At 39.8% G+C, this 26,333-nt stretch overlaps 1 protein-coding gene across 1 annotated transcript in view; it reads right to left on the bottom strand.

Annotated features, from left to right (window-relative positions):
* The window catches only part of loxl2a (lysyl oxidase-like 2a), a 30,214-nt gene that overhangs the window by 2,170 nt on the left and 1,711 nt on the right, over nucleotides 1–26,333 (bottom strand). The window contains exons 2-13 of the mRNA XM_038280030.1: nucleotides 25,766–26,054; nucleotides 20,126–20,301; nucleotides 10,055–10,263; nucleotides 7,633–7,849; nucleotides 7,253–7,436; nucleotides 5,827–5,978; nucleotides 5,575–5,742; nucleotides 3,928–4,093; nucleotides 1,196–1,436; nucleotides 946–1,061; nucleotides 676–812; nucleotides 138–249 (exon numbers count right to left, since the gene is read on the bottom strand). Of these exons, the coding sequence (XP_038135958.1) occupies nucleotides 138–249; nucleotides 676–812; nucleotides 946–1,061; nucleotides 1,196–1,436; nucleotides 3,928–4,093; nucleotides 5,575–5,742; nucleotides 5,827–5,978; nucleotides 7,253–7,436; nucleotides 7,633–7,849; nucleotides 10,055–10,263; nucleotides 20,126–20,301; nucleotides 25,766–26,033 (2,146 nt within the window). The 5' untranslated portion in view covers nucleotides 26,034–26,054. The remainder of the gene's footprint in view (nucleotides 1–137; nucleotides 250–675; nucleotides 813–945; nucleotides 1,062–1,195; nucleotides 1,437–3,927; nucleotides 4,094–5,574; nucleotides 5,743–5,826; nucleotides 5,979–7,252; nucleotides 7,437–7,632; nucleotides 7,850–10,054; nucleotides 10,264–20,125; nucleotides 20,302–25,765; nucleotides 26,055–26,333) is intronic.

Below are 26,333 nucleotides of genomic sequence, written 5' to 3'. Positions count from 1 at the left end.
TGAAAATATTCACCAATGCAAAATGCATCCTTAAACCTCGGCAGAAGGCTTTCTGATGGAAAAATCATTCCTTTACTCCACCAGAATGTTCAAAACCAGAGAAGATGTCAGGATGTGGAAGAGGAAAATCCTCTCACCTATATGACAGTTGTAGGTCCATATCCGGTGTCCGTCGTAGCGAGTGCGACACTTCATTATATTGTTGGTGTAATCCGATTCTGCAACTTCAAAGTTTGGGTTTATCAAGACCTGAAAGAAGGAAAGCGGCGTCAGAAATCAGATTTTTCATGGGCTGACGCTCAGTTATGCAACAGTAGCGTAGATGAACAGTTAAGGCAAGGCAAGGCAAGGCAAATTTATTTGTATATCACAATTCAGTACAAAGAATGCAAAGTGCTTTACAAGATTAAAATATAGGAAAATAAAACAATCAAAGCAAGTAGGAAAAAAATAAAATAAAAAATGCAAAAACAAACAAGAATATTAAAAATAATTGGACTAAAGAAAATAAAAAAGTTGAACTAATGATGTTTCAGTTGAACTGTTTAATTAGAACAGTCGAAGGCAATCCTGAAATGTGTTTTTAGTCTAGATTTAAAGGAACTTTACAGTTTTCTGGAAGTTTGTTCCAGTTAGTGACGGTCTGGTCCACCACTAAGAGAGCAGATTTAGTACCTGGAAGATGTAATCTCCCGGCTTCACATCTGTGATGTCGATCCACTGACAGTCTATGTCGTGTCTGTAGGTGTCCCAGCAGCCGACGGTGATGCCCTGAGAGCCAAAGTTGGCGCATTCGTACCTTTTCTGTATACCTGAGTTCAGAGCAGACGTTTACAGTTTACGTTTAAAGAACTCTAACGTTATTAAAGAAATAACCTTCGCTGTTGGAGACTTTAATCTAAATGTTAATTATTAGAAATAAGGAAGTAAAGTGTTTGACCTCACCTTCGTCACAGTGGGTGTCCTCCAGACAGAAGCTGGCTTTATGTCCCTCTGCAACTTTAGTGCCGTTCAGACTTATCAAGTCATAGTGGGTGAAAACCTCCATGCTGTGGTAGTGTCTGGATTATACAGGGAAAGGAGTGTTTAGATATCACAGTGTCCGTAGATCTGGACACTTTATAAAAACTCTGGAATCCTTGTTTAAATCATGTTAGTTTGATCCAACATCCAGCATGCCCTGGTGGGGCCTCACCTGTGACACTCGTGCCAGGTCCAGGAATGAGGCGACGCCCGCGGTCTGAAGTCTGATAGGCCATTGTTCTGGATCTGGGAGGAGAAGCGTAGAAGGCGGCGGTAGGAGTCTGGGCTGGCTTTGTCGGCCGTGCTGGACAGACAGCGTTCTTCATGGGCACACTGCAGGGCATACATGGGCCTGTCCTCAAGGTATGTGGTCTGCTCCACCACCTGAGCGCTGAGGACCAGGTCTGGAGCCGCTGCATAGGGGGAGAAAAGGATGAGGGACAGATCCCAGCTTAAAAGACAAATTCCTTAAAACCAATCCTGGAAATAAAACACTTTGGGCAGTTTGGAAAGCACCTATCATACACAGTGCCACAAGTATTAAACTTTTTTCATTTTGTCACATAAACAAAGACTGCTATTTTATAGACATTTTAATGTATAGAGCAACATCAAGCAGGTGATCATTGTTTCAGAGGATAAATTGATCCATTCAAAAATATTTAACCAGTGAAAACCAGTTTTAATCTTAAATATTTTTAGTTTTTTATTATCCCTCCCAGAGTCACAAATTGTTTTTTTTAATCCCATTTACTGCAATTACAACTTTGAAACACTGAAACCTTTAGCCACTAGGGGGTGCTGGACCTGTAACTTCAAGGACTAGTTCCCCTGAGGGACAATGAGACTTAAAATTAAATGGTATCCCTCTTTTTTTAAATTTTATTTTGAGTGCCAAAAATACACCTGATTAGGTAATAATCACATCTTTTCTGTTGCCTAAAAACTTAAGATCATTTGACTCTTTTTTTTTTTTTTTCCCCTATGGATCCAGCCCTCTTTAGTTAGAGCCAATGCTGTTTGTTTATGCAGCATCGCTTTTATTATATCAAATTATGTCTCTCTCACCTTCATAGATTCAAAAAACAAAATGTTCAAATGTGAATTGAATTTAGGTCTGGAATTTGACTGGCCCATTCTAAAATTAATTTGCTCTGACTAGAAACTATAAACTACTGTAAAACTGAGTCCAAACTAGCTGATCAGCAATAAAAAACCCAGGCTCAAAACTGGAATATATTAGCCAACAATAACTGAGCATGTTTTTCTGCCTTAATGTTGAGCGCCGATATCCTGGAAATGAAAATTCCTCCCTGGTTCCAGTCTTTTTATGCTTCTAACCAGTCCTAAATTTTGGTTATTTATTATGCCATATACTCCCCTGTGAATGTCATTATAAATAACCAAGCATTATGCAGCCACCACCGTGTGCCACCATGGGGGGGTGTTCTCGTGTAAACAGAATGCTTTGCATGTAGGCCAAACATTTTTACTTTAGGTTTTATCTGCTTAAGGCTGCCCAAAGTGCAGCCTCGGGGCCATTTGTGACCCTATGGAATGAGGCCCTATACAAGACTTCAAGAATGGCATACATATAGTTTGTCAGCTGAGGCAATGGATGCAGGTAAATGTTTTTGAAATGTTTAGTTGTAATTTTCATTTACCAAAAGTGACTTAGGTCAGACAATGTCAGGTTTAAGACAAAGTACCATCTGTTTTGCTTTTAATTACATTTAATATTACAATAGAGCATATCCACATACTCTTCTTGTTGCACACCGAAACTGCACAAAGATTATAAACCTTCCTTATTTTAGGACATTGTTTGCTACTTTTTTCTTTTTAAAGGCACACCCACAAGACTAGTTTTAGATCTAAATATTTATCTCTTTCTTATAGAAATTAGGAAAGAGATGACATCATTACTGTTGGGTAGGAAAGAAAAGAAAGAAAAAGTTTTGATCAAAATTTTGTGCCCCCTGAAAAGACATTTTGTCCTCCATGGCCAAAACTTTTGGACACTCCTGCTTTGGACGATGGTTTTCCTCTTCCATGATGAAGGGTTAGTGTTAGGGTTATACTGTATGACTAACAAATGTCCTGTTGGCAGGTCTGCAGAGTTACCATGGGACTCTTGACATCATTTATTAAAGATACTCTCCTTGGATGGCCTGTCGGTTTAGGGGGACATTTATACTCTTCCTCTATCTAGATGCTGAAGTTAATAGTTTAAAGGGTTGCTCTGGATCAGGAGTCTGCAACCTTTGAAATCCAAAAAGCCATTATGTCCTGAGTTTAGCCAAATAAAAGTGGTTTAGAGACGTACATTTTTCATGACCTAATAATAAAACAGAACCTTATTTGGTTAAATATAATTCGTAGGAATTTTGTTGCCATTTATTTGTATTTTCGGGGTTTTGAGATGATGAAAAGAAATAAATGAAAAAACAAATCTGAAAACATATTATTTGGTATTTTAATGTAATTCTATTGGGGAAATTAAACTAAAACATAAATTTATAAAACCTGCTTAAGCTTCCAATACCTTTTAGGTGCCCACTATGAGGCGCTATTATAGAGGATCCAAAGATCCAATCTGGTCTGATTTTAGAGGGTAAAAAAAGCTAAATGAATAATGAATCGCAAGTTTCTAAAAAAAAAAAAGAAAAAATCTATCCTTTACTATCTGCTCTACAGTCACTCTGTCGATCCATCACAATGACTTTTCGATGTGCTTTTGGTTTGAGTTTTTTGGTTATAACAGAACAAAATGTGTCACCATAATATATTTAACAGTTCTATTTCTATGTTCTTTAGCACACCCTGCATACTGGCATAAAATAGGTTACAGTACATAATTTTCAATATTGTACATATATGAAGGGCTTTCGTTCTTTTTCTTACTCTGTGTGCAGGAAACCCCGGCAGCAAAGCGTCCGCCTCCTTTCTGACAGCTAACATGTTTGCCATGATGCAGACACTGATCCAGAGTCAGCTCGGTTCCTGAACATCTCACTCCGCTCATCACCACAGCATCAGCGGACGCGTCTCCCTGCCAGTACCAGGTCTCCTGAAGATTTCAGGCAGATGTTATAGCGTTACTTTCCAGCTGCGGCAGAAGCAACATGTCAGCAATAAACAAGTTCCATAAAAACTTCTGTTTATCCACTTCTAGCTTTTTAAAACTTTCTCTCATTTTGTTTTTTATTGTGCACATTATGAAATCCATTATCCAACCGTTGGCATAAATCTTACCAGATAGTTCAACCAAACCCTCACACTGTACAAAAACCGAGGGTTTGCCCAGATGATCCCCCCCCCACCTCCTGCCCTGACTAAGCCTTGTTGCACAATTTTGCAGACTAAATGGAAATCTGGCGAATGGGAAAAGTCAGACTTTCCACCAACTGTCTTGAAAGCGGAGAACACGTGTGAACAAAGCCCCAGCTGGGGGACGTTCATGTATCTGCTGGTGGGCTAAGGAGAGGAGCAGATATGCAGGGGTGTAGATTTAACATCATATGTTCCATCTGGCGGTCAGGTTTGCCTGGAAAACCATTTATGGGTAAGAAATGAAGCAGACTGGTGGGTCTGAAGAGGTCTTGCTCTGCAATACTCCTTCTCCCACTCTGAAGCCTCTCTGCCCTCATCAACCCCATCCCCCTCAATTCACTTGCATAACTGATAATCAGGACTGAAGGTTGACGCTGCCTCAGTGAGGACATATGTTTTAATAACAGGAGCTTCAAAGGTCTCATTTAAGTTCAATCTACTCCACCTTTACATCCATTAAATTTTTCTCCTAGCTGCCTGTATTTTTTGCCTTCTGGGATGAATAAAGCTATTAGAGAAAGAGCTGATGGAAACTGATTCAGTGAACAGGGTTAAAGCTGGGAAGTACCAGCATGCAGGCTGACGTAATCTCATCCATTCTCATGTGGCCGTAACCCATCATCATCTCCTGCCTCCAGAACTGCAAGGAGTTAAATCTGTGTTTTATAAGCATTACATTGTGGAAACTGATCACAGATGTTCGGAAATGTGATTCCTTTCCTTCAAATTAGAGTCTGGTTACAAGTTCTGACTGCTTTCTTGTTAAAATACGTAAGATAATAGAGTGTAATCATATGATAAATAGCACAGAGTAAATTGACTGTGCAGGACAGGCAAAAAAAAAAAAAAAATCCTTAGGAATAATATGACCAAAGGGAAAAAAATCTCCCATCTCCAGGACTTTTTCTGACTGGTAGTTTTCACTTTAAATGATAACAAGTAAAAACCTGTGCAAACTCCTTCAGAAAGAGAAATTCTTTTCCTTTACTTGAGGTAAAAACAAAAAGGAGAAAAATAGCTATGTCTGGTCAGGACATGTCAAACTTCAGCCTATACTTCCACTAGCATTTATAGGGATGGATCCTCATATTTGGGTTTTAGAAGTAAAATATTACCTTTTTAAACAGACAGAAACTCTGGTAGAGAAAAACTATATTTGGGTTATGAGAAGATGATGAAACACAAGGCTTTGTGTTTGGCTGTTTGAAGAAATATTACCTGGAAGGCGTGGCTGGCGAAGCCCAGTCCCAGCTGTCTGCACACCACCATGGCCTCCATGGTTCCCCAGCTGTCGCTGCACACCGTGCCCCACACCAGAGAGCCGTTCCTCTCTGCCAGCACTTCCACGCGGCCCTCGTAGGAGTTACGCCCGCCATTTAACCGAAGCTGAGGAGAGAGATGGCTACCAATTACGTTCAGCTTCTATTTGACATTTCCTTTCGATCCATAAACCGGATGCAGCTGACCCACCCGGGTGTTGAAGCCCATGGCAGGAACATTGCACCTGACTGCAGCGTCTTCCTCATGGCTGCAGCCTAAAGAGTCGCGGTTGAAGTAACATTCAGTCAGAGACTTTTCAAACCCAGAGCACTCCACCTCATTCATGTGGACAGACCCCACCCCTGCAGGGAAACAAACAAACACAAAAATCAGTTAATAACTACATAAAATAAAAGAAACCTCAACAAAACTATTTAAGATCATCTTCCAGCACCTGTAACCTCTTTGTTATCAATGAACTTATATCTCATCTTTTAGTTACACGTCGATTTGTTTGGGTTTAGAACCTCCAAATACCTGCTGAAATCAAGTGAAACAGCATAAGTCCCCTTTTCTAGTGAAGAGCTTTGCTTTTTTGGACAGAATGTTCTACTAGGGGAAGATGACTGTAACATTACACTGCAAAGGAAGCAAGCAGTCAGCTTTGACAGATGAAACGAACCTCTGAAGGGCGGTAAGAAAATGCTGAACCATCTGTAATCACTCTCCAGATGTTCGCCGGGCTGTATCATGACAGGTCGGACAAAAGAGGCCGCCTTCTCCAAATCAGGTTCATTTTACAGCTGGTAAATGTTAATTATTTTATTTTCAATCAAAAACAATAAATATTTTGTAAGATAAGATCTCATGGACATGCATTCTTATTTTCTTTACAAAGTCGCAGGATGAGAGGTTAGTCCCTTATACAAGCTTGTCCACTCTCCAACCAAGAATTCCTCTCCTAAAACCCATAAAACATGTTTTCTTCTCTGGAACATTTTGTGCACTCTTCTGTTTAGAGGGTAGAGGAGGAAAAAAACAACTTTTCCTGCAGCTGTATGAATTTTCTGTAGCTGTGGGATATTGCATTTCACTGATTCAGAGTTAAGCTCAGAGTGAAAACATGAATGTGCCGCTCCATACATTCCCTACTGGCTTCATGTGCTGACCTCAGGTCTAGACAGACTGAAGTGGGACAAAGAAGCAGAAGCAGAAGATATAGAGGTGGTGCAGGTGAGCTGCTTTCATTTTCACAGCTGGACATACAGTAGTAGCCATTCAAATTCCCCCCTTTCCTTGAGCCCTTGGATGGTCCCCTACGATTCCTTTTTTAAACATCAATCTTTGTACGAAAATATTCTTTCTATCATGATTTGTAGACATTAGGATCTAAAGAGAAGCGTCCTCTCATCCTGGTCAGACTCTGAGTAAAAGTCAGAGTAAAAACATATGTCGGGTTCATGGAGGGGATTTTGCTGCGAGTTGCAGGGGATTAGGCGCCCATTCAGCTGGTGTTTGACTGGGAAAGGTCATTTTGAACAGCTGCTACTGTACAGTCCTGGATACTTTAGTTCTTTACAAGGAGTCAAATTATTATACATCAGAATATATATTTTAGCATCAAACATCTGGTTACCTTGACCCATTTTGCCTCCAGCCAGGGCCTCTTTGGCGCTGCCGAAGCCGAGCTCTCGACACACCACCGTGGCCGCTCTGATGTTCCAGTTATCATCACAGACGGTCCCCCATTCTCCGTTCTTCAGCACCTCCACTCGGCCCTCGCCGATCATGGCCCCCCCTCTTAGACGGACTAAGGGTTGCTGAATGAATAAACACATGTACATACTGTAGATGAGGATCATTTCAAATAAAAAGAGTTGAAATGTTTGCACAATTATCACATAAAATCCCAATAAAGACCAAATGAGGAATGTGATGATAACAAAATGTAAGGAGGTTGAGATCAGCAGTGGAGTGAACAGCTAACTGAGCCACGGTATTAGTCGTCAGACCAACCTCCACCCTGTAGGCCTTCCTGAAACCCATGCTGACGCTCGGAGCGAAGGCCCGTCCAGGTACGCAGCTGACCACAGCAGGCATGCCCCGCCGACATGTGTTGTTGCCTTTGAGCTGGATCTCTTTACCAAGTTTGCAGTCTGACAGGTCGGCCTCGTTGCCTGTGCAGTTGACGGAGAAGCCCCAGTAGTTCTTCTTACGGCGTTTAGCCAACATTCTGAGGAGAAATAACCAAAGGGTTAATAATTTGACTTTTAAAGAAACGTTCTAAACCAGCGATGGCAAAGGATGGTCATCTGGAGCAACTATACTGCGATGTTTGGTAAGCTTGTCCCGATCCGATCCACGTATCGCATCGGACGCCGATATTGGCAAAAAAATGCGTATCGGCAAGGCATGCAAAAATGCCGATCCAGACTGCCGATCTGGTCCAGTTTCGCCGATTGAAACGATCCATTCCACTATTTTGCGCCAGTGTTCCCCGAATCCGGTCCGCATTTTCCAGAACACCTTCAACACACCCACAGGTCTTTTTGGGTCCGTCTCCCGGCCTAACCATTAAAACAGGTGAATTGGAAGATAGCGGGGAAAATGTCAGCAGTGTGGGATTATTTTATCCTGCACGATGTGTAGATGGAGACTGGGTGTGGAGGAGATTGGGGAGTATAAGGCATTTTTGTGTAATAGTTCACTATTATTTGCACTGATTTTTTTTTAAGCAGTGTCTTTTTTCAAGAGTAGAGTCCTGATTCTAAGTTAATAGACTATGTTCCACTCTTGTCTGTTTTGCATTTTTATTAACACTTACAGCAATACTTGCACCTTTAACTGTTTACGGTTTTACTGTTCACTGTGCAATTTCAGATTGCTATTCATAATTTTGTCCAGTTTGTGTTTATCTCTTAATAAACAGGTAAGTTTGTTGTTACCAATCATTGTGTTTTATTCAATCTCACCTAATTCAGCTGGCTAGATGTCATCAAGAGTACTAAAACCCTTTTCAACATGAGTCTTACAACTAAGGCTAAATACTTTAACTTAAACTTAAATACATGCTCGGATAGGCTGGTATCGGCCAGTATCGGTATCGGATCGGAAGTCCAAAAACAATATCGCTATCGGATCGGAAGTGCAAAAACCTGGATCGGGACATCTCTAATGTTTGGGTACGGCCCTGCTTTGAAATCGCCTCAATTCACTCATCACTATTTAGTCCATCAGGCCTTGTTCATTTGAGCAGGTTTGCTGAAGATGGGATGCAGGATTCTTTGTGCATGAATGGAAATCATAAACTAAGGGTCACTAAAAAAAAAGCTAATATATAAAGATAAAGCAGATAATTTAGGCTTATTCTGATGCTTCCTAAGTTGAACTCAAAAGTATTTTTTTTAAGTAAATGTCAAACTAAAATTATGCTATGGGGCTAATTTTTATATACATTTTTCATGTAAATCTCTTTTTTTCCCCTATTAAGACAAATTTTCTCTCTCTTAATAAAAAGTGAGACTGTGTCACATTGAAACATAATTTGAAACAAATGCTTTTATCCTGGTAGATTGAAAACTGTTCAGTGTTTCTTTGTAATCTGCCTGATGGTTTAAATATTTATTGCGGGGCCCACTGCTGACCTGCTGGGCGGGATATTTCATTTTCCAATGCAGCAGACATTCCAAGCAAAATGTAAAAAAAATAAAATAATAATAAAATGTCCAGATCGGGCTGCAGAATTACAACCAGTCATCCGTATGATTGACGGTTCATGTAAAGAAATCTGGCTTTGATCTCAGTCAGCTCATGATTTCGCTGTTTTCATAGTGTTGGGCGCTCCGTGCAGCTTTAAATGGGATGGAGATCAGTTAAATATATTCCCATGTCAGCACACACATGAATAAAACACCCAAAAAAGCCACTGTTTTAGACTGAAGTACATTCAGTTTCCTCCAAGTCCACATCTACGGTTCATCTGTTACAACTTCTTCTGATGGAAAAAACAATCTGCAGGGCCAGGACTGTTTAATCTCAGAGAGGAAAAATGGATGAGTGACCGGCAGAGTAAACAAAGCAGATTGTGTAATGTTTCCTAACATCTGTTTAGTTTAGGTTTTATCGGCCCTACACTTAGAAAACCCACCAATAGAAAAAAACATCCTAAAAAAAGAGTAACAACATTCCAGCAGTTCTATATATTTAGCATAAAGAGCGTAGGATACCAGCCGGCCTGGTACGCCACAAATGACTGCTTTCACTTCTTAAATGTGTGAATTTGAAAGAATTCACTAAACAGCTACATCTCAGTGTTTACTCGTTCCAAAAACTGTTTTTAACTCAACCAAAAGTAAAACTTCAAACACATAAACAGACTTTCCATAGGCTAAATTAGCCCGACTGAAAGCTTGATGTCTGCCACAGAGCCATAACTCACTTGTAGGGTCGGACGTTGAAAGGTTTCTCAGAGGGGAAACCGTACATGCCGCAGATGACTCTGCTGTTCATCTCGCTCCACTCCTCGCTGCAGATCTGCCTCCACTTGCCTCCATCTCTCACCTCCACAAATCCCTCTGTGATGGGGATCCTTTTTCTGTGAGAGTAGGTGGCCCTGATCCTTACATCCTCCACTTGCACTGTCAGACCCTGACAAGCCAAGGCAAAGTTTGATTAGAGCCTCTAAGATGGAGACATGCAAAAAAAAAAACAACCATCAGTCACTTTCCTGATATGCTGATCAAATGATAAATGTGGTTGCAAATAGCCTAAAGCAATGATGTTTTATAAAATCCCTGTTTAAATGGCTTAGAATAATAATAATGAACTGATACGGTTGTACTGTAGGTAAAATGCTGAGAAGTTTAGATGTTAACCCTCTAGAAGAAAAGCCAGGCCTGTTTTAGGGTTTTATCCCCTAGACTATCACTTTACTTGGATTAAGTTATACATACACATATATACACACATAGTAATCCCACAATATATATATATATATATTTTAGGGGTGGAACAGTTCACAAAATCCACGGTTCGGTTCACGGTTTATTATTATTTATTTATATATATATATATATATATATATATATATATATATATATATATATATATACACACATATATATACATACACTATATTGCCAAAAGTATTTGCTCACCCATCCAAATTATTGGAATCAGGTGTTCCAATCACTTCCATGGCCACAGGTGTATAAATTCAAGCACCTAGGCATGCAGACTGTTTTTACAAACATTTGTGAAAGAATGGGTCGCTCTCAGGAGCTCAGTGAATTCCAGCGTGGAACTGTGATAGGATGCCACCTGTGCAACAAATCCAGTCGAGAAATTTCCTCGCTCCTAAATATTCCACAGTCAACTGTCAGCTGTATTATAAGAAAATGGAAGTGTTTGGGAACGACAGCAACTCAGCCACGAAGTGGTAGGCCACGCAAACTGACGGAGCGGGGTCAGCGGATGCTGACGCGCATAGTGCGAAGAGGTCGCCAACTTTCTGCAGAGTCAATCACTACAGACCTCCAAACTTCATGTGGCCTTCAGATTAGCTCAAGAACAGTGCGCAGAGAGCTTCATGGAATGGGTTTCCATGGTCGAGCAGCTGCATCCAAGCCATACATCACCAAGTGCAATGCAAAGCGTCGGATGCGGTGGTGTAAAGCACGCCGCCACTGGACTCTAGAGCAGTGGAGACGCGTTCTCTGGAGTGACGAATCGCGCTTCTCCATCTGGCAATCTGATGGACGGGTCTGGGTTTGGCGGTTGCCAGGAGAACGGTACTTGTCTGACTGCATTGTGCCAAGTGTAAAGTTTGGTGAAGGGGGGATTATGGTGTGGGGTTGTTTTTCAGGAGCTGGGCTTGGCCCCTTAGTTCCAAGGAAAGGAACTCTGAATGCTTCAGCATACCAAGACATTTTGGACAATTCCATGCTCCCAACTTTGTGGGAACAGTTTGGAGCTGGCCCCTTCCTCTTCCAACATGACTGTGCACCAGTGCACAAAGCAAGGTCCATAAAGACATGGATGACAGAGTCTGGTGTGGATGAACTTGACTGGCCTGCACAGAGTCCTGACCTCAACCCGATAGAACACCTTTGGGATGAATTAGAGCGGAGACTGAGAGCCAGGCCTTCTCGTCCAACATCAGTGTGCGACCTCACAAATGCGCTTCTGGAAGAATGGTCAAAAATTCCCATAAACACACTCCTAAACCTTGTGGACAGCCTTCCCAGAAGAGTTGAAGCTGTTCTAGCTGCAAAGGGTGGACCGACGTCATATTGAACCCTATGGATTAGGAACGGGATGTCACTTAAGCTCATATGTGAGTCAAGGCAGGTGAGCAAATACTTTTGGCAATATAGTGTATATACATATATATATATATATATACACAGAAGAGCTATATGTGTATATATTTTTTTATATATATATATATATATATATATATATATATATATATATATATATATATATATATATATATATATATATATATATATATATGTGTTGTTTGTTGTATATTTATATATATATATATATATATATATATATATATATATAAACTGTAACTGTAGTGTGTAACAAATGTAATTTCCCTCTGGGATTACTAAAGTATTTCTGATTATGAATCTGATTATGCAAAACTTGTCTTTTTTTTTTAAGAAAGTCTATTGTTTTTGCCATAAAACAGAAAAAAACCATAAATAATAAAAAAAAAAAAGCCACAAAAACATCCTTTGGGGCACAAAACCACAGAAAAACACTGGAGGTACTGAGCATAACAACTAAAACTTTTATCATATTGGTCTGTTTACAGCCTGTAGAATGCCTACATAGCGTCTATCCATTTAGACTTGTAGTATACAATCATCTTTTACAGATGCAGGACTTGCAGCTCATTCCAGGGCACAGTCACGTGCAACGCTTATGCCCATCACTGTTTTTTATTTTGGGAATCACCTAAAACAATCTGCATATAACACCTCATTTGATCACTCATCTGCAGGATTCGTCATATAAAGCCTCCTCACACTAAATCCCGTTTCTCCAACCTGCTTTGAAAAACGTGCCGTTCCACGTTGCATCAAGCTCTGTGGCATCCTGCTTTCCCCAGAGACTATCCAGACCCAGAGTGTTTGCTTATAAACAGGGGTTATGCAACAAGAAAAGGGAACATAATCGCAAATAAATCGCCATCTGGTAAGATATCTGCAGAGTGTTATTTACAGGAACTGGCACACATCATGTCCACTTGATATATGATAAATACAACACAGCCGTTGACTATCAGTCAAGAAATGTGAAGCCCTTCAGGGAGGAAAGAGGCAGCTTACTGGAGGGGAAATTCTTGTGAAATTCTTAGATTTCACACATGCTACAAATTAAACCAATTCATACTCGAAATATGAAAATTCTGGTAAACAGAGAAGATCCAACCGTGAGTGTAGTTGATGAGAGCAGTGAAGGTTTCTCTGTCTACTTAAGGTTACACTCAGCCAGCTGCTGACGAATCAAATGGGAAGGGTTACCTTTCACCTCAAGACCTTAATTTGAAAATAGTTAATAACTCTGGCATTGTTCTGCTTCTGTCCTTTGCTCCCAAATGGGTGTGAGGTTGACCCCTCGATGCCAAAAACAACTTGGATTCGTAGATGTTTTTTTTAAACTGCTGAACGTGGTGCTTTTGTAACATCCAGTTTTAAGTCCGGCATGTTTCCCAGAATATTAAACATTTGCCCACAAAGTGGTTTCCTGACATGGCGTCAGCCTCGGGGAATGTTCAAGGCTTCACGGTCTCTTAGCATTCATGACTGCGGAGCAGGAGGAGTCTCCAACATCTCAGGAAGAACCCTGGTCCTCCCACTGACCGCAGCGGTTAGACCGGGTAAAGACTACCCTTTCACCAAGGGAGTCTTTCTAGTCAGAGCGTGACAGAGTGTTTTCTGTCTGTTCTTGGCAGGGATGACGGGTCAGATACTTTACCATAATCAAAGACTTGGCGCTCTAGATCTTAATTGTTACTTTGTCTGCAAATTAAAAGCAAAATAAACTGAGCTTGTAGGTTTTAGTACAAAAAATGAGTAAAAAATGCAAGAAAAATGACATTTTTTGACAAATGGCAGGTCAGAGGTTAGGTGAGAAGAGAGGAACTGAGACGGCTTTAAGCTGTGCTGCATTTAGCTCAAAGTTGGAGAACTGGCTGTCTGAATCTGTGGGACTGACGAGAAGTGGACAGATATGCACAGCTGGGATCATTCCAGGCGCCCACCAGCCTCCCGAACCCTGACCACCAAGCATAAACTCAGCTTTATACCATCTGGCTGTACCCCAACTATACAGACCAGATCGTTTTTAGCTCTGCGGGGTCCAGACCAAAGAGACATCATAAACTGTCTCATTTTTAAGCTCTAAAAAATATGAAGATTTGCAATAATACAAAACGTAAAATGACACAAAGCAGTTCTATATACTGAATTACTGTTTGACAAGATTAATAAAGAGTCTGGATTGCCTTCAACCAAATGGAACTAGAAATGTCAGAACTAAAATCAACACATTAGATTTGTTAAACCTTTACTGTATTGGTTTAAAGGATTTATTCTAGTTTTGTTGGTATCAGAACAACCTTAGATCTAGCTTAATTCAAACTAAACAGATCTAACTTGGACTTTATTAATCTTAAATGATTACAGGATTTGTTAAAAGAGCTACAAATTTGGGAAATCTATTAAAACAGCATGTATTATAGTTTTTTAAGTTAGGGTGAATAAGGAGGCTGGGAGCTCCTCATCTAGGTTACCTTTAATGCTGTATAAAAAATAAAGGATTAACTCAGCGTGACGCATGGACCCAACATATTGCTTGGAGCTTCTTCTTAACTAGTGCTAAGTTATAAAGCCAACTTTTAGAGGGAAATAGCTGAAGCTTACCATACCACACAAACAAATCTTAAATATGGAGAATCAACTTCTTTAAATGCCTTTTTGACTTCTCCATCCACTCTGAATTTATGTTCTTTTTCCTATTTTCTCAGTTTTGACTACATACAAGCATGTACTATTGTAATAATTTCAGTGGGTTATGTAAAAACATAATCAGGTTCAACCAACTCCCAAGTAGTTATTATTAGATCAGGTCATCCAAATGTAGGAAAGTTTAATGAATATTTCGTCACGTTTGCTGAATCTTGCTGTACGTCATTGTCAGTAATGTTGGTCAGGAATCCTTTTAAAGGATTTTCTTGTTCGTAGGCGGTAACTGAGGGCAGACAGGAGAGCAGACCCTCAGGGAGTTAGTCACTAAACTGAGCTACAGTTTTTCCAAAGGAAGAGCAGAATTTTTTCTGACCGGGCCTCCCTCAGAACGGAGGTGTGTGAACATGAGGCTGTGGTTCAGCCGCTCTCTGACTAACGCTTCCACTACTGGGATTTTCTATCCAGCCTCCACAGCCTCCTTTTTTCAGCACGTTCGACAACACGTGTGTAAAAAGCGCCCCGCCCATTCTCCTGCTGTCCAGCCCACATTACAAAACTTGGCAGGAATGAACACTGATCACGCTTCAGTTTAGACGAACAGCCAGACTCTTCAGCAATGACTTTCACATCTGCCACACCCCAGTTCCTGCCTCACTGGACCCCAGACTGCCAAACCTACGTGACTGATAACTGGTAGGCTTTGCATCTGGATTGTCTTTAGTGTCCAGCTTCCATTTTGGCCTTAGTTTGGCAGTAATTTATAACCAATAAAACTGAAGCTAGGCAGGCAGGAATCTAAATTTCACAACTAGAAGCATCATACTGTAGATCACATGCAGGTACCCTTTTTCATGCAGTGACTATAAAAACTAGAACTTGACTAAATGTTTGACATGAAATCCAATATCAACCAACTAGAATATTTCCCTATGCCAAATTATAATAAAACCTGACATAATTTTATCTCTGTTAATAACCCATTAACACTTATGGTTCAAGTTTTGCAACATAAAGACTTCAGTTTTGAATCACATTTGCTGGTGATATATGTCCCCTGTGAGGGGGTTAACATTGTGAAGACACCACCTCATAAAACTGGGATCTTCCGCTTGGTTAATGTGAGACACAAAGGAGAAATAAAGCAACAAGAGGATCCAGCTGCTCAACATGTGCTCTAACTGCTGGTACTGGAGTTTCCGGACATAAATCACCCCTCCATCCTTTTCTGTTTAAAGCATGTTGCTGAAAGCGAATCAAACTCCTGCTCAGCTGTCACCATGAGAATAGAGGAAGGTGCATAACCTTTGCCAAGTTTTATTGCATTAAAACCACCTAACTGGTGTGTTCTCCTGTTTCAGCTGGAGTCTGAAATTTAACTGATGAGTCCCAGGGTATCTGGTTTGTTCAAGCAAACATGCTCTGGAGGACTGCAGCTGCTTCATTTTAACTCATCGCTTCAGGAACAAAATGTTCTTTCTCTGCCAACTTTAACTGAAGAGTCACTGTCGTGCTAAAACACATGCAAGAGAACAAGCAATTAAAAAAGCGAGTCAACAACTTAGATTTAGTCTAGAAATGGACTAGTAGATGCCAACACTTGATTATTTTGACATCAGTCTGAATTCCCTAAATATGGAGATTGCATATTTTTTAAGGCCAATATTGCTTGTTTTTTTCTTTTTATACATAATACAAATGGGGCCATTGTTTAAAAAAAAAGTTATACAAGTCTTAATTTCAATGAAAAGAAATATTAACTGGCAAATGAAACAAAAGAATAACAATGGATATCATATGGAGGGAGCAACAGTGCATGCCCTTCACATGATTTCAAAGCATGGCTGCTGAATGCATGCATGAATCTGCTGATGCCGGTACAATAGCAAAGGGTTAACATTCGCCCCCAAAATCTCGGCGTACCTTTTAGTTTACTTCTTTCTCATGTTTGAAATAAGCAACAAGAAATAAAGAGGTTCAAATTAAATCACAATTAAATCAAATATAATTGGAGTAATTTTACACAGAATGAAGAAGTGTTGATCTTTGAACTGTAATTCTAGATGCAGGCGTCTTTTTTGGGTGAAGAGGAAGACCCTGATTAAGAAGGCATGATCTAAGCATTGATAAAATTGTCTATAACACTGTTTTGTCAAAGACTGGTTTCAGAAAACGCTAATAAATGAAATAATTAACATACAGTTATCGTAAGGTTCAGCAGAATGCAACCAATTCTTAAAAATGGTTAGAGTCGACAGCATTTTTAAAACAAACATGAAAAGCTTTCACACCATTCTCAGAGTCCTTTAAACCAGCGTGAGCCTACCTTTCCATCTACTGCACCTTTTTAATCACAAAAACATTATTACATAATGATAGCACAGGTAAAGTGTGGCACAAAACGTGCCGGAAAATACAAAAACATCCTCTAAGAATGACTGCTATCAAACTTGCACCATCTAATTATCTGGAAATAGGTCCTCCCCCTCTGCACGCTGATTTTCCAGCATGAACGTCACAACATTGCACAGCTGGGTAGATCATCCCCACTTAATTAGAGGGAAAATATCCTACTGACCATCATCTGAAACACCACATCAGTCATTAGTACACAACAACAACAACAACACTGCACCGTGGAAAACTAGGCTGGTACAGATTAATATTCTGTTATTGATGAGGCTTATAAAAATACTTTAGTTAAATTAATAATGATGATTCTATTGTTCAGGAATGATTGGTCTATTATTATACTTTTAGGGGATAACCATTTGAAATTGGAAGTATGCTTTCAGATTAGTCAATAATAATACTTTGACACTAAATCCAAATAGTGCAGCTTCTTTCAAAGTATTCAAACCCTTTGAAGTTTCCAAACATTACATCCAAATTATATGGATTTAAGTTGATTTTTATGAGATGGAAAAGTTAAAATTAGTGCCTAATAATGAAGGAGAATGAAAAAGATAGATGGTTTGCAATATTTCTGACACATCAAAAGTCTTGCAAAACTTTAAAACAAGTATCAAAGGTAAAGAGGGGGATCTTTGCGAACTTTTTAAAAGTTCCGCCCTCTCCATTTAAAAAAAAATGCACATGCACAACCGAGTACCCGCTCCTGATAGGCAACGCTATTTAAATGCATGCGAGAGCATGCAGGAGCCCATTTCTTCTCGTGCAAGCACGGCTTAGAATTTCCTGTTTGCATTGCTCATATAAGCTTATTTTCCAAAGGAAGATTTGTAAATTCTCCACTATGTCAGATTCACCACCAGTAAGTGAAAATGGGGATCAGCACACTTGTTTTTTATTTAATGCATCCTTTCAAAGCATATGGAGCAGATGGTTAGCAACAGACGGCAGCTCTACAACAAGATATCTCAACACACAATCCTAAATAGGTGAATAATTTGATTAAATACAGATTCAGTCAACGTATGAACCTGCTTTTGAATGATTTTAACTGTTTCAGTGTTGAAGTGTAGGTTTGTGGTTGTATGCAGACATACAAGCAGTCTGGCTTTGGATGCAGACATCACAGATATCCGTCAATCTATCCCAGGAGATCCCAAACATTTCAGCCTGTATCAAAAAAATAGCAAAACAACAGACTGGAGACCCCCCATAAAAATAGTAGGGCTGTCCCAATCCGATACATATATGAGAGAAAACTCCCCAATATCAATAAATGAATATCAGAATATTTCTCTAACATCTCCGAAAGCTCTTTGGTGAATGAGAAATGAGTCAGCTGTTTGAGGAAGGTCACTTGAGCAATCCTTTTCTTTTATTACATACTAATATCGGATCATTCGCTAATTAAAGCTGCAATACCAGTATCATATTTTGGATGAAAAAGTTGTATGAGGACCCCAAAACAAATGCATAGAATTACTCTACATTTAATTATGCATAAAGTGAAATAGTTATAAATAACATTTAATTGTATAATTCATCATTTCAGACGTATTTTTAAACATTTAATAGGACTTTTGTTTGTATTTTTAACACTTCTTCTTTGTGAAGTTTAATGGTGGTTGGAAAAATGTGAAAGTGCATTAATGCCAGTATTTTTCATATTTATATCATGTAATTAGATCATTTAATGTTACATCAACTTATTTCATTAGACGCTCATAATTATGATATTTAATGATACATTTTTCTCTCTACTTAGGGATTACATCCCCCCCAGGGGCTTTGAGACAGCCCTTGGGGGGGTAAACTTCCTCTACTTTGGGAACTCCTGATCTATCCCACATGATCCATATGAAATACCTCTAAGTTTGTAACATGTGGACAAGTTGAAGGGATAAGAAAACAGGTGGACGGTTTTATCCACTGACTGGTGGTAATGCCCACAGCTGGGAATGTTCACTATTTTAGACCCGACACAAAATGTCGATTCATGCTGAGAATAAACAGGTTGCTCATTGCTGCTGTCAGGTCAAGCAGCCCTAAAGAGGTGTAGCTACACCTTTTCCCTTTTCCTCTTCTCTGAGACTTAAAAGACGTTGGTCAGACTGAAGAAATATTTACAGGGTGGGGGACTGAACTGCACTAACACACCAGAAAGCCTAAACATACTGAGCACATAGAGAACAAGGAGGTGTTACCGACATGTACAACCTGTAAAAACAACATAGGAATAAGTGAAGTGTGTTCAGCAGCCCACATTAAGCATTTAATCTCACCTCTCCTTCATTTCCATCATTCCAAACACGGAACAAGGCAAGCAAATGATAAACAAGCTCTTTATTTTTTTCTTTCCTTCAGTATGTTATCTTAACTTTACACTGAAGCAAACATATATTCACTGTTCTGGCTGCTGCAGCCAACACCTCCACCACACATCATGTATAAACAAACAAAAACTCTCCAGCATGAATGTGGGGAAAGCACTGCCTTTCTTTGAAGCTGCCAAACGAACGCTGCTTCAGTTTTAAGTGAAAATGAAGCAACACAAACTCCAGCAGCTTGTTTTTGGCCACTTGTTTTCAGACATGCTGAAGGAATGTCTGCATCGTCTCCCTCAAACTCCCTCCCTCCCTTCCTCTCCTACTGTCACGTTCACAAGCCCACACTGACTTTCCATCCGGTACAGAGGAGCTTTCTGCAGGCAGACGGGATGATATTCCTATGCTCTGAGTCATCACCATGATCTGCTGGCCTGCAGAGCGCCGCTCAGGTCTGGACACTCTTAATATACTAATGTGAGTCACTGGGAGACTTTTTAGACCAGAAATAGAATAGTTAGCTGTATTTATTACACCAAAAAATGAGCAGTAAAATTTTGAGTCTAATCGAAATGAGATTTCTGATAAAGATGTTAAGCTTGTGATAAGACCATGATTTATTAGAGTACAATCCCTGAGAGAAAAGTTGGAACGATTTGAATAAAAACTTGACTTTTCTTTCATCCAAAGCCTGTCCTCTGTCTATCTGTGGTTACATGTGTGAACTTGAACCATGCTTTTAGTGCACATTTGATCATTTTCATACAGCAGATGTCTCTGTGAGCCTACCTCCCCACTGAGTGCCTGGTTCCTGATGAACTTGAAGCCTGGGATGCGTTTCTGGGAGCACACCACCCCGACATCCTCTGAATGTTTGCAGTCAGAAACTCCAAAACCGTTTGACTTGCAGTGAGCCAGGCTCTTCTCTGTACCGGTGCAGTGCACGTTGTCTAGCCAGATATGACCTGCAGCAAAAAAGAAGGCAGGTTTATTTGTATAGCAAATATGTATCAGGTAATTCAAAGCATTTATTTTTAAATGGTAGAGAAGGAAAAGCAAAGACAATATAATATTTAAAACGGAGAGATAAGATTAAGCACATGAAGGCTCTATCAAGTCTTTTACCCAATATCCAGCAAGGTAAAGGTTCCTCTCCTGTGGAATATATATGAGCAATGCAGACACACTGTCTACTTTTAAGGGTAGACTTAAAATTGTCCTTTTTGATAAAGCTTATAGTTAGAGATGCTCAGGTTATCCAGGGCTATCTCTATAGCTATGCTGCTATAGGCTTAGACAGCTGGAGGACATAGGGACCCCTATTTCATCATTCTGCTTCATTCTGTCTCTATTCTCCCACTGCAAAATCTGTTGGTTCAATCACTAACATTATGCTCTCTCTGCTTTTTCTCATAATAGCTTCATCTGGTCTCTTCCTGTTTGGCTGTGACTCCATCCTGAAGAGAAATATCAGCAGTGGTGCTGCCATCAACACCTTTGTTTAGAGATGTTCGAGCTCGTCCTGTTTTTCAGTGTAGTGTGTTTCTCTTACTGTGACTGGCTGAATGTGCTCTTTTCGTTCTTTGAATTGGGAGCTGGCTCAGAGCTCGTCTGCGTGGCTGTGTGTTTTCAAAGGCTGCCTGTGGAGCTGGTTGACAGTGTCCTTTTCTATCTCTGCTTCTGTCTCCTTGAACCTCAGTCTGCCTCAGCAGATGGCCGCTCACACTGAGCCTTGTTCTGCTGGAGGTTTGTTCCTGTTAAAATTGAGTTTTTCCTCTCCACTGTCGCTACAAGCATGCTTGGTATGAGGGACAGCTGAAGAGTCAATGAGTCGATGCAATCAACTGGTTTTCTTTATATTGAAAACTTTGAATCGATCTGGTTGAATTGTAAAGTGCAATGAGATGACATATGTTGTGAATTGGCGCTTTATAATTCAATTGAATTCTATTGAATTGACTGGATGATCCCACTTCCATTAGTCGGGTTTTATTGATTAATAGTAATAGGGACATTTTAACTGTTTTTTTCCATGTAATTTCTCTCTACAGATGTGAACTACTTTTACATAGCTAACCATTTCTCCAGAACGACTTTTACATTTGCATATTTTCCCCTCAGTGATAAAGGTTCCTTTACAGGAAAATAATAAACAAGAGAAAAGAAAATAGAGGAAAGAAATGCGGTAAACAAATATTACATTTTAAGCATCACTAAGATAGCTTGGAATTAGCAAAATAATAACTGAAGTTCTTAAAAACTGCAATAAAAATGGTTCTACTTTCGTCATAACTTCAAGGAGCTGCTTCTAAAAGACATCTGTTCAGTCGGGGAGTTGATTCCAAATCTTAGAATTATAGGAGCTAAAAACTGACTCCCTGGAGTAAGTATAAAACAGGAAGTAATTGGATCACTGATGATCTGAGGACCCTAGGCTATAGTTGGAAGGCCACAATATTGGTAAATATCCATAATTGTATGTGCTTATCCTTTTATTTTCATCTGTGCTTCCATCATTTATTGGCCTTTAGCAATATGAGAAATGTCTTTGTCTCAGTTAATTACAAATAGTTCCTTATTGAAAAAAAAATGTAGGTTCATAACTCTTGGAATATTTTAGCCAACAGCTGGTCAAATCTAAAGTAGGATAAATACAGCTAACTAATATTACGATAAGTATAATCTGTATTCATGATAAATCTCTTAGGCCTGGTCTAGATAGTTTGGTGCTTCAGTTCCTTAGAAAGCAACCCTAAGATATAAATCTATTTTTAGATACACAGGGAATCAGTACAACGACTTAAATACTGATATGTAATGATTTAACTTTCCGATGTTGATCAGGACTGTGGCAGCAGCATTATAGACAGGCTGCAGCAGTCTGATTTATTTTTGCAAAGAACTCATTGCATGCCACCAAACAAAAACATGTTGAAAACATTTGAAAACTAATTATTTTCGTCCAAACGACATCTACATTTGGTTGAAAAGTGAAAAGCCATAATTTTCAGATTATTGCACTAATGTGGGACAAAATCAGACTGACCAACACAGTTAAATTTTCAGCAACTATATCTTGACTAAATCAAACAAACGTCTAAATGATGTCTTGTGTTTGGGGGCGAATATTCTTAACCTACAAAGTAAAAGCCTTCTCTTGTTTTTTCTTTTCTGTTGTTTCGGGAAACCCCTTGATCAGGCAATATTTTCAAGATGGCACCAGGATGATTTCATTATAGACTTCATGGATGAATTCCATCACTGCAGCCGGGTTTCTCCTCTATATTTTCTGCATCAAACTGGAGGAAATTCTGAACTATCTACTGAGTGACATTACGGACAGATTTACTCAGTAAAGGATTCATGTGGAGACATTACATCCCTTATTGATAGTCAGGAATGTAATTCCCAAAAAGTAAAAAAACAAACCACTGGACATTATTTTCCAAGTCTGAAGACATTTCGCTTCCCATCTAGGAAGCTTTTTTCAATTCAAAATGTCTGGATTAGCGTTGAGTTCCAAGCTCTAAAGTGTGGACCAACAAAGCCTTCTTATGGCTTAGAAACATGAAAATTGTTTTCTAACAATAACAAGGCTTTTTTGTGCCACTCTATAAAGCTTTGAACTCAATGCTAATTCTGACATTTTGATTGAAAAAGCTTACTAAAAGGGAAGCAAAAAGTGGAAAACAAAGTCCAAATGTTTTTTTTTTACACTTTTTTTTACATTTTTGGAATTACTATGAGCTCAATGACTGCAAATATTCACCAACATAATGGATTTAATCCTCCATAATCTATGTAAAGAAGAGCATAAAGATAAAGGCACTGTGGGTATGATGAGTGTTCACTAAGATTAATAAACAAATAAAGCAAAGTAGTACAGCTCCCTGGAATAAGATCTGAAACAGTTTAGCACAGCAGCAGAGAATCTGATCAGTCAACAAGTTGACCAACAAAAGGCAATCAGCTACAAACTGCCAGCAGGTAGAGCTCCTGCTGTGCTTTGACTGCGGTTGATAGTAGAGGACATTAAAGCATTTCGGTTTTTACTAAAGAAGTTGAAAAATACAGGCTGCTCAGTGGAGCAGTGGGTAGCACTGCTGCCTTGCAGCAAGAAGGTTCTGGGTTTGATTCCCAGCCTGGGGTCTTTTTTGCATGGAGTATGCATGTTCTCCCTGAGCATGCGTGGGTTCTCTCTTGGTACTCTGGCTTTTTCCCACAGTCCTAAAACATGACTGTTAGTTTAATTGGCTCCTCTAAATTGTCCTTAGGTGTGTGTGAATGGTTTTTCTCTGTGTTGTCCTGCGATGGACTGGCGACCTGTCCAGGGTGTATGCCGCCTCTTGCCCCCACACAGCTGTAATACATATGTCTTCTTGGGTTTCAGTTTAACTAGATAATCACTTTATTAAAGCAAAATGTGTGAAGCCCACATTTTTGCTTAATTTAATATGCATTAAAGCTTCATGTGAGCCGCCCTCCTTAAAAGCTCCTCTATGTAAGTTACATGGCGGTCTGAGCTTCCCTTAACACAAGAGCTAACCTTAAAAAGCTGTTGTTAGGTTATAAAAACTCACCACTGAAACTGTTTTATTATGCTGCCCATAGCCTTCAGGGATGTAAACCTCTTAGTTACAGGTCTGGCGCCCCTAGTGGTTAAAAGTTACACTTTGCTGCTTTAAAATGAAATTTCAGGGAAGCTTTTCTATCAAACCTGACAGCTTTAGCCTGGAATTACTCTCCCTCAACAAGTTTCTTAGCATTTCAATTGAAGAAATGGTGCTTACTGTCGGTAGCAGTTAGTTGGCTGACAAAACGTGACTAAAACCCGCTCAGACTGAAGCGATCTTCTGCTGCACAGCTGGCAGATCCAAACCATGCATGAGGAAAACCACGCCGCTGTAGTCATGGGAACCTTCAACGTGCTGCCATCCCTTAGACAGACTCCACATGTTCCTGAGGAACATTGTGATCATACCAAGTCTTTGACTGCATGGTCACACAGCGCTTTCCCTCCATTACCTCTGGATGGAGGAATCTTACAGCACAAAAATTGACTTTGATTTTGGGGTGAGATCCAGCAAAGTCTCTACGGGCTTTTGAGCAAAAAATACCAGTGATTAATGCAGTAGTAAAAAAACGATTTAAATGTTTTCCGGGATTTTAAAAGGCCCTCAGAGAGAAGCAAAGAGCACAGTTTAATCATTTTAATAACGAGCGATTACTGCAAAGTTAGCCAAGAAATAGAGGATAGTAATATCAGCCAGTCTAACTAAAACTTCTAAATAATAGTCGATTAACTATATTGTTCTAAAAAGGAAGTTACTGTTATACAATTATGCTGTAGATCAAACTCCTTTGGCAATGTGTCTCTTCAGAGTTTCTGGTGATGCAGATGCATTGCAAAAGTTTTCACCTCATTAAACCTTTCCAACATTTTGTCATTTTATCACAACCGCAAACTCTGCATGTCTGGAGGAGGGGGTAGTTTTTCCCAGCTCAGGGTAAGGGGTAATGTATTTAGATGGGTGCTAAAACAAATACGGCTTTTTACGTAAGAGCTGCAACAGTTATTAAAAAAAAAAAACCTGCAAGAGTCTGGTTTGCAGAAAACTGCAAACCATGTAGAGGAATGTACTCTGGTCAGACGAGAGCACATTTAAAACTTTTTCACTCATGTGCTAAACGCTGAGGGTGGCAAAAACCACACAATCAACATCACATAACTGGACAAAATAAAATTTCTATCCTTATTTAGAGATTAAAAGTCAATGAACCCATGATTAATTTACTATCTTTTACAAAAATTCTAAACAATACTGACATCATGACATGTGTGGGCCTGCTGGGGTTAATAAAAGTAGCTATTATACCGAAATTTCCATAATAACTGCTGTACTTCAAGAATTTAACTGGAAATCTAGTTACTCTGCCTTTAATTAGCAAGTCCTCATCCTAGAGGAGGAAGAGTGGGGCCTTAACAGCAGTCCAGGCTGAATTTATAGCAACTGACAGAACAAACAGAGATGAGGATGCCATCTATGTTTCTAAGGCAACGGATGAAACAATATAAGATGGAGAAAAAAAAGCAAAAAACGAAGGAGTTTTTATGTCTGGGTCACAGCACTTCCAGTGGATCGCCAGTCTGAGCGGACGGATGTGCTGATGAGGAAAACAGCGCCAGAGGGGATTACCTCTCAGACGGGGAAAACCTGGAACTCATTCAGAGATTCCCAGGGAGCAAACGGAGCTGAGAGCAGACATATGCTGCCTGCCTCTAAATGTATGTGGTTGTAGGAGTCAGAGATCACCCACCAACATCCTAAAAACCCCTGATCCCTGCTCCTCTGGTTACATTTCAGGAAGTTTTTCAATCGATTTCACTCATTTAGGAGAATTTCTAACAACAGAGCCTTCATTTCTCACCTTCCCCCTTTCCAAACTTGGCTGAAGGAGACCAGGACACAGCATCCATGAAGCCCAGCTCTCTGCACACCACTTGTGCAGCTTGGATGGTGAAGTCATCATCACACACTGTCCCCCACTCTCCGTTGTAGAAAACTTCCACTCGACCCTCGTAGTGTTTCTTCTTCTCCCCCGCTAGCCGCAGCTGGATTGCAGGCTTGCTGGGGTCTGTCTGGGCACTGATCAGTGCCGACATGCATAGCAACGCCATTAAGAGTTGGTTCACCATACTGGAGACAAGATGAGTTTTCTACAGAGAGATACGACAACATGTGACTTTTATTATCTGCTTTACAAAACTGTTGTCAACAGACACTTTTGGGTTTCTTTGTGCTGCTTTTTGCATATGATGTCAGGGAATAAGTGGGAGCCATGATAAAATCCTGGTTTGGCCATCATATCACGTTTCCACAGGCCCTTAGTGAAACCACAAGTATAGAACCAAAATTTACCACACTTGCTTTCAGCATATGGTTTTTATTCTGCTAATAAATATAAACTCTGAATCAAAAACTTGAAGTTCTGTCAG

The sequence above is a fragment of the Cyprinodon tularosa genome, unplaced genomic scaffold (genome assembly GCF_016077235.1).
Source record: "Cyprinodon tularosa strain WSP-4 unplaced genomic scaffold, ASM1607723v1 ctg155, whole genome shotgun sequence".
Lineage (NCBI taxonomy): Eukaryota > Metazoa > Chordata > Actinopteri > Cyprinodontiformes > Cyprinodontidae > Cyprinodon > Cyprinodon tularosa.
Note: the sequence above shows the minus strand (reverse complement) of the source record. Positions and strands in the feature narration are given on the sequence as shown.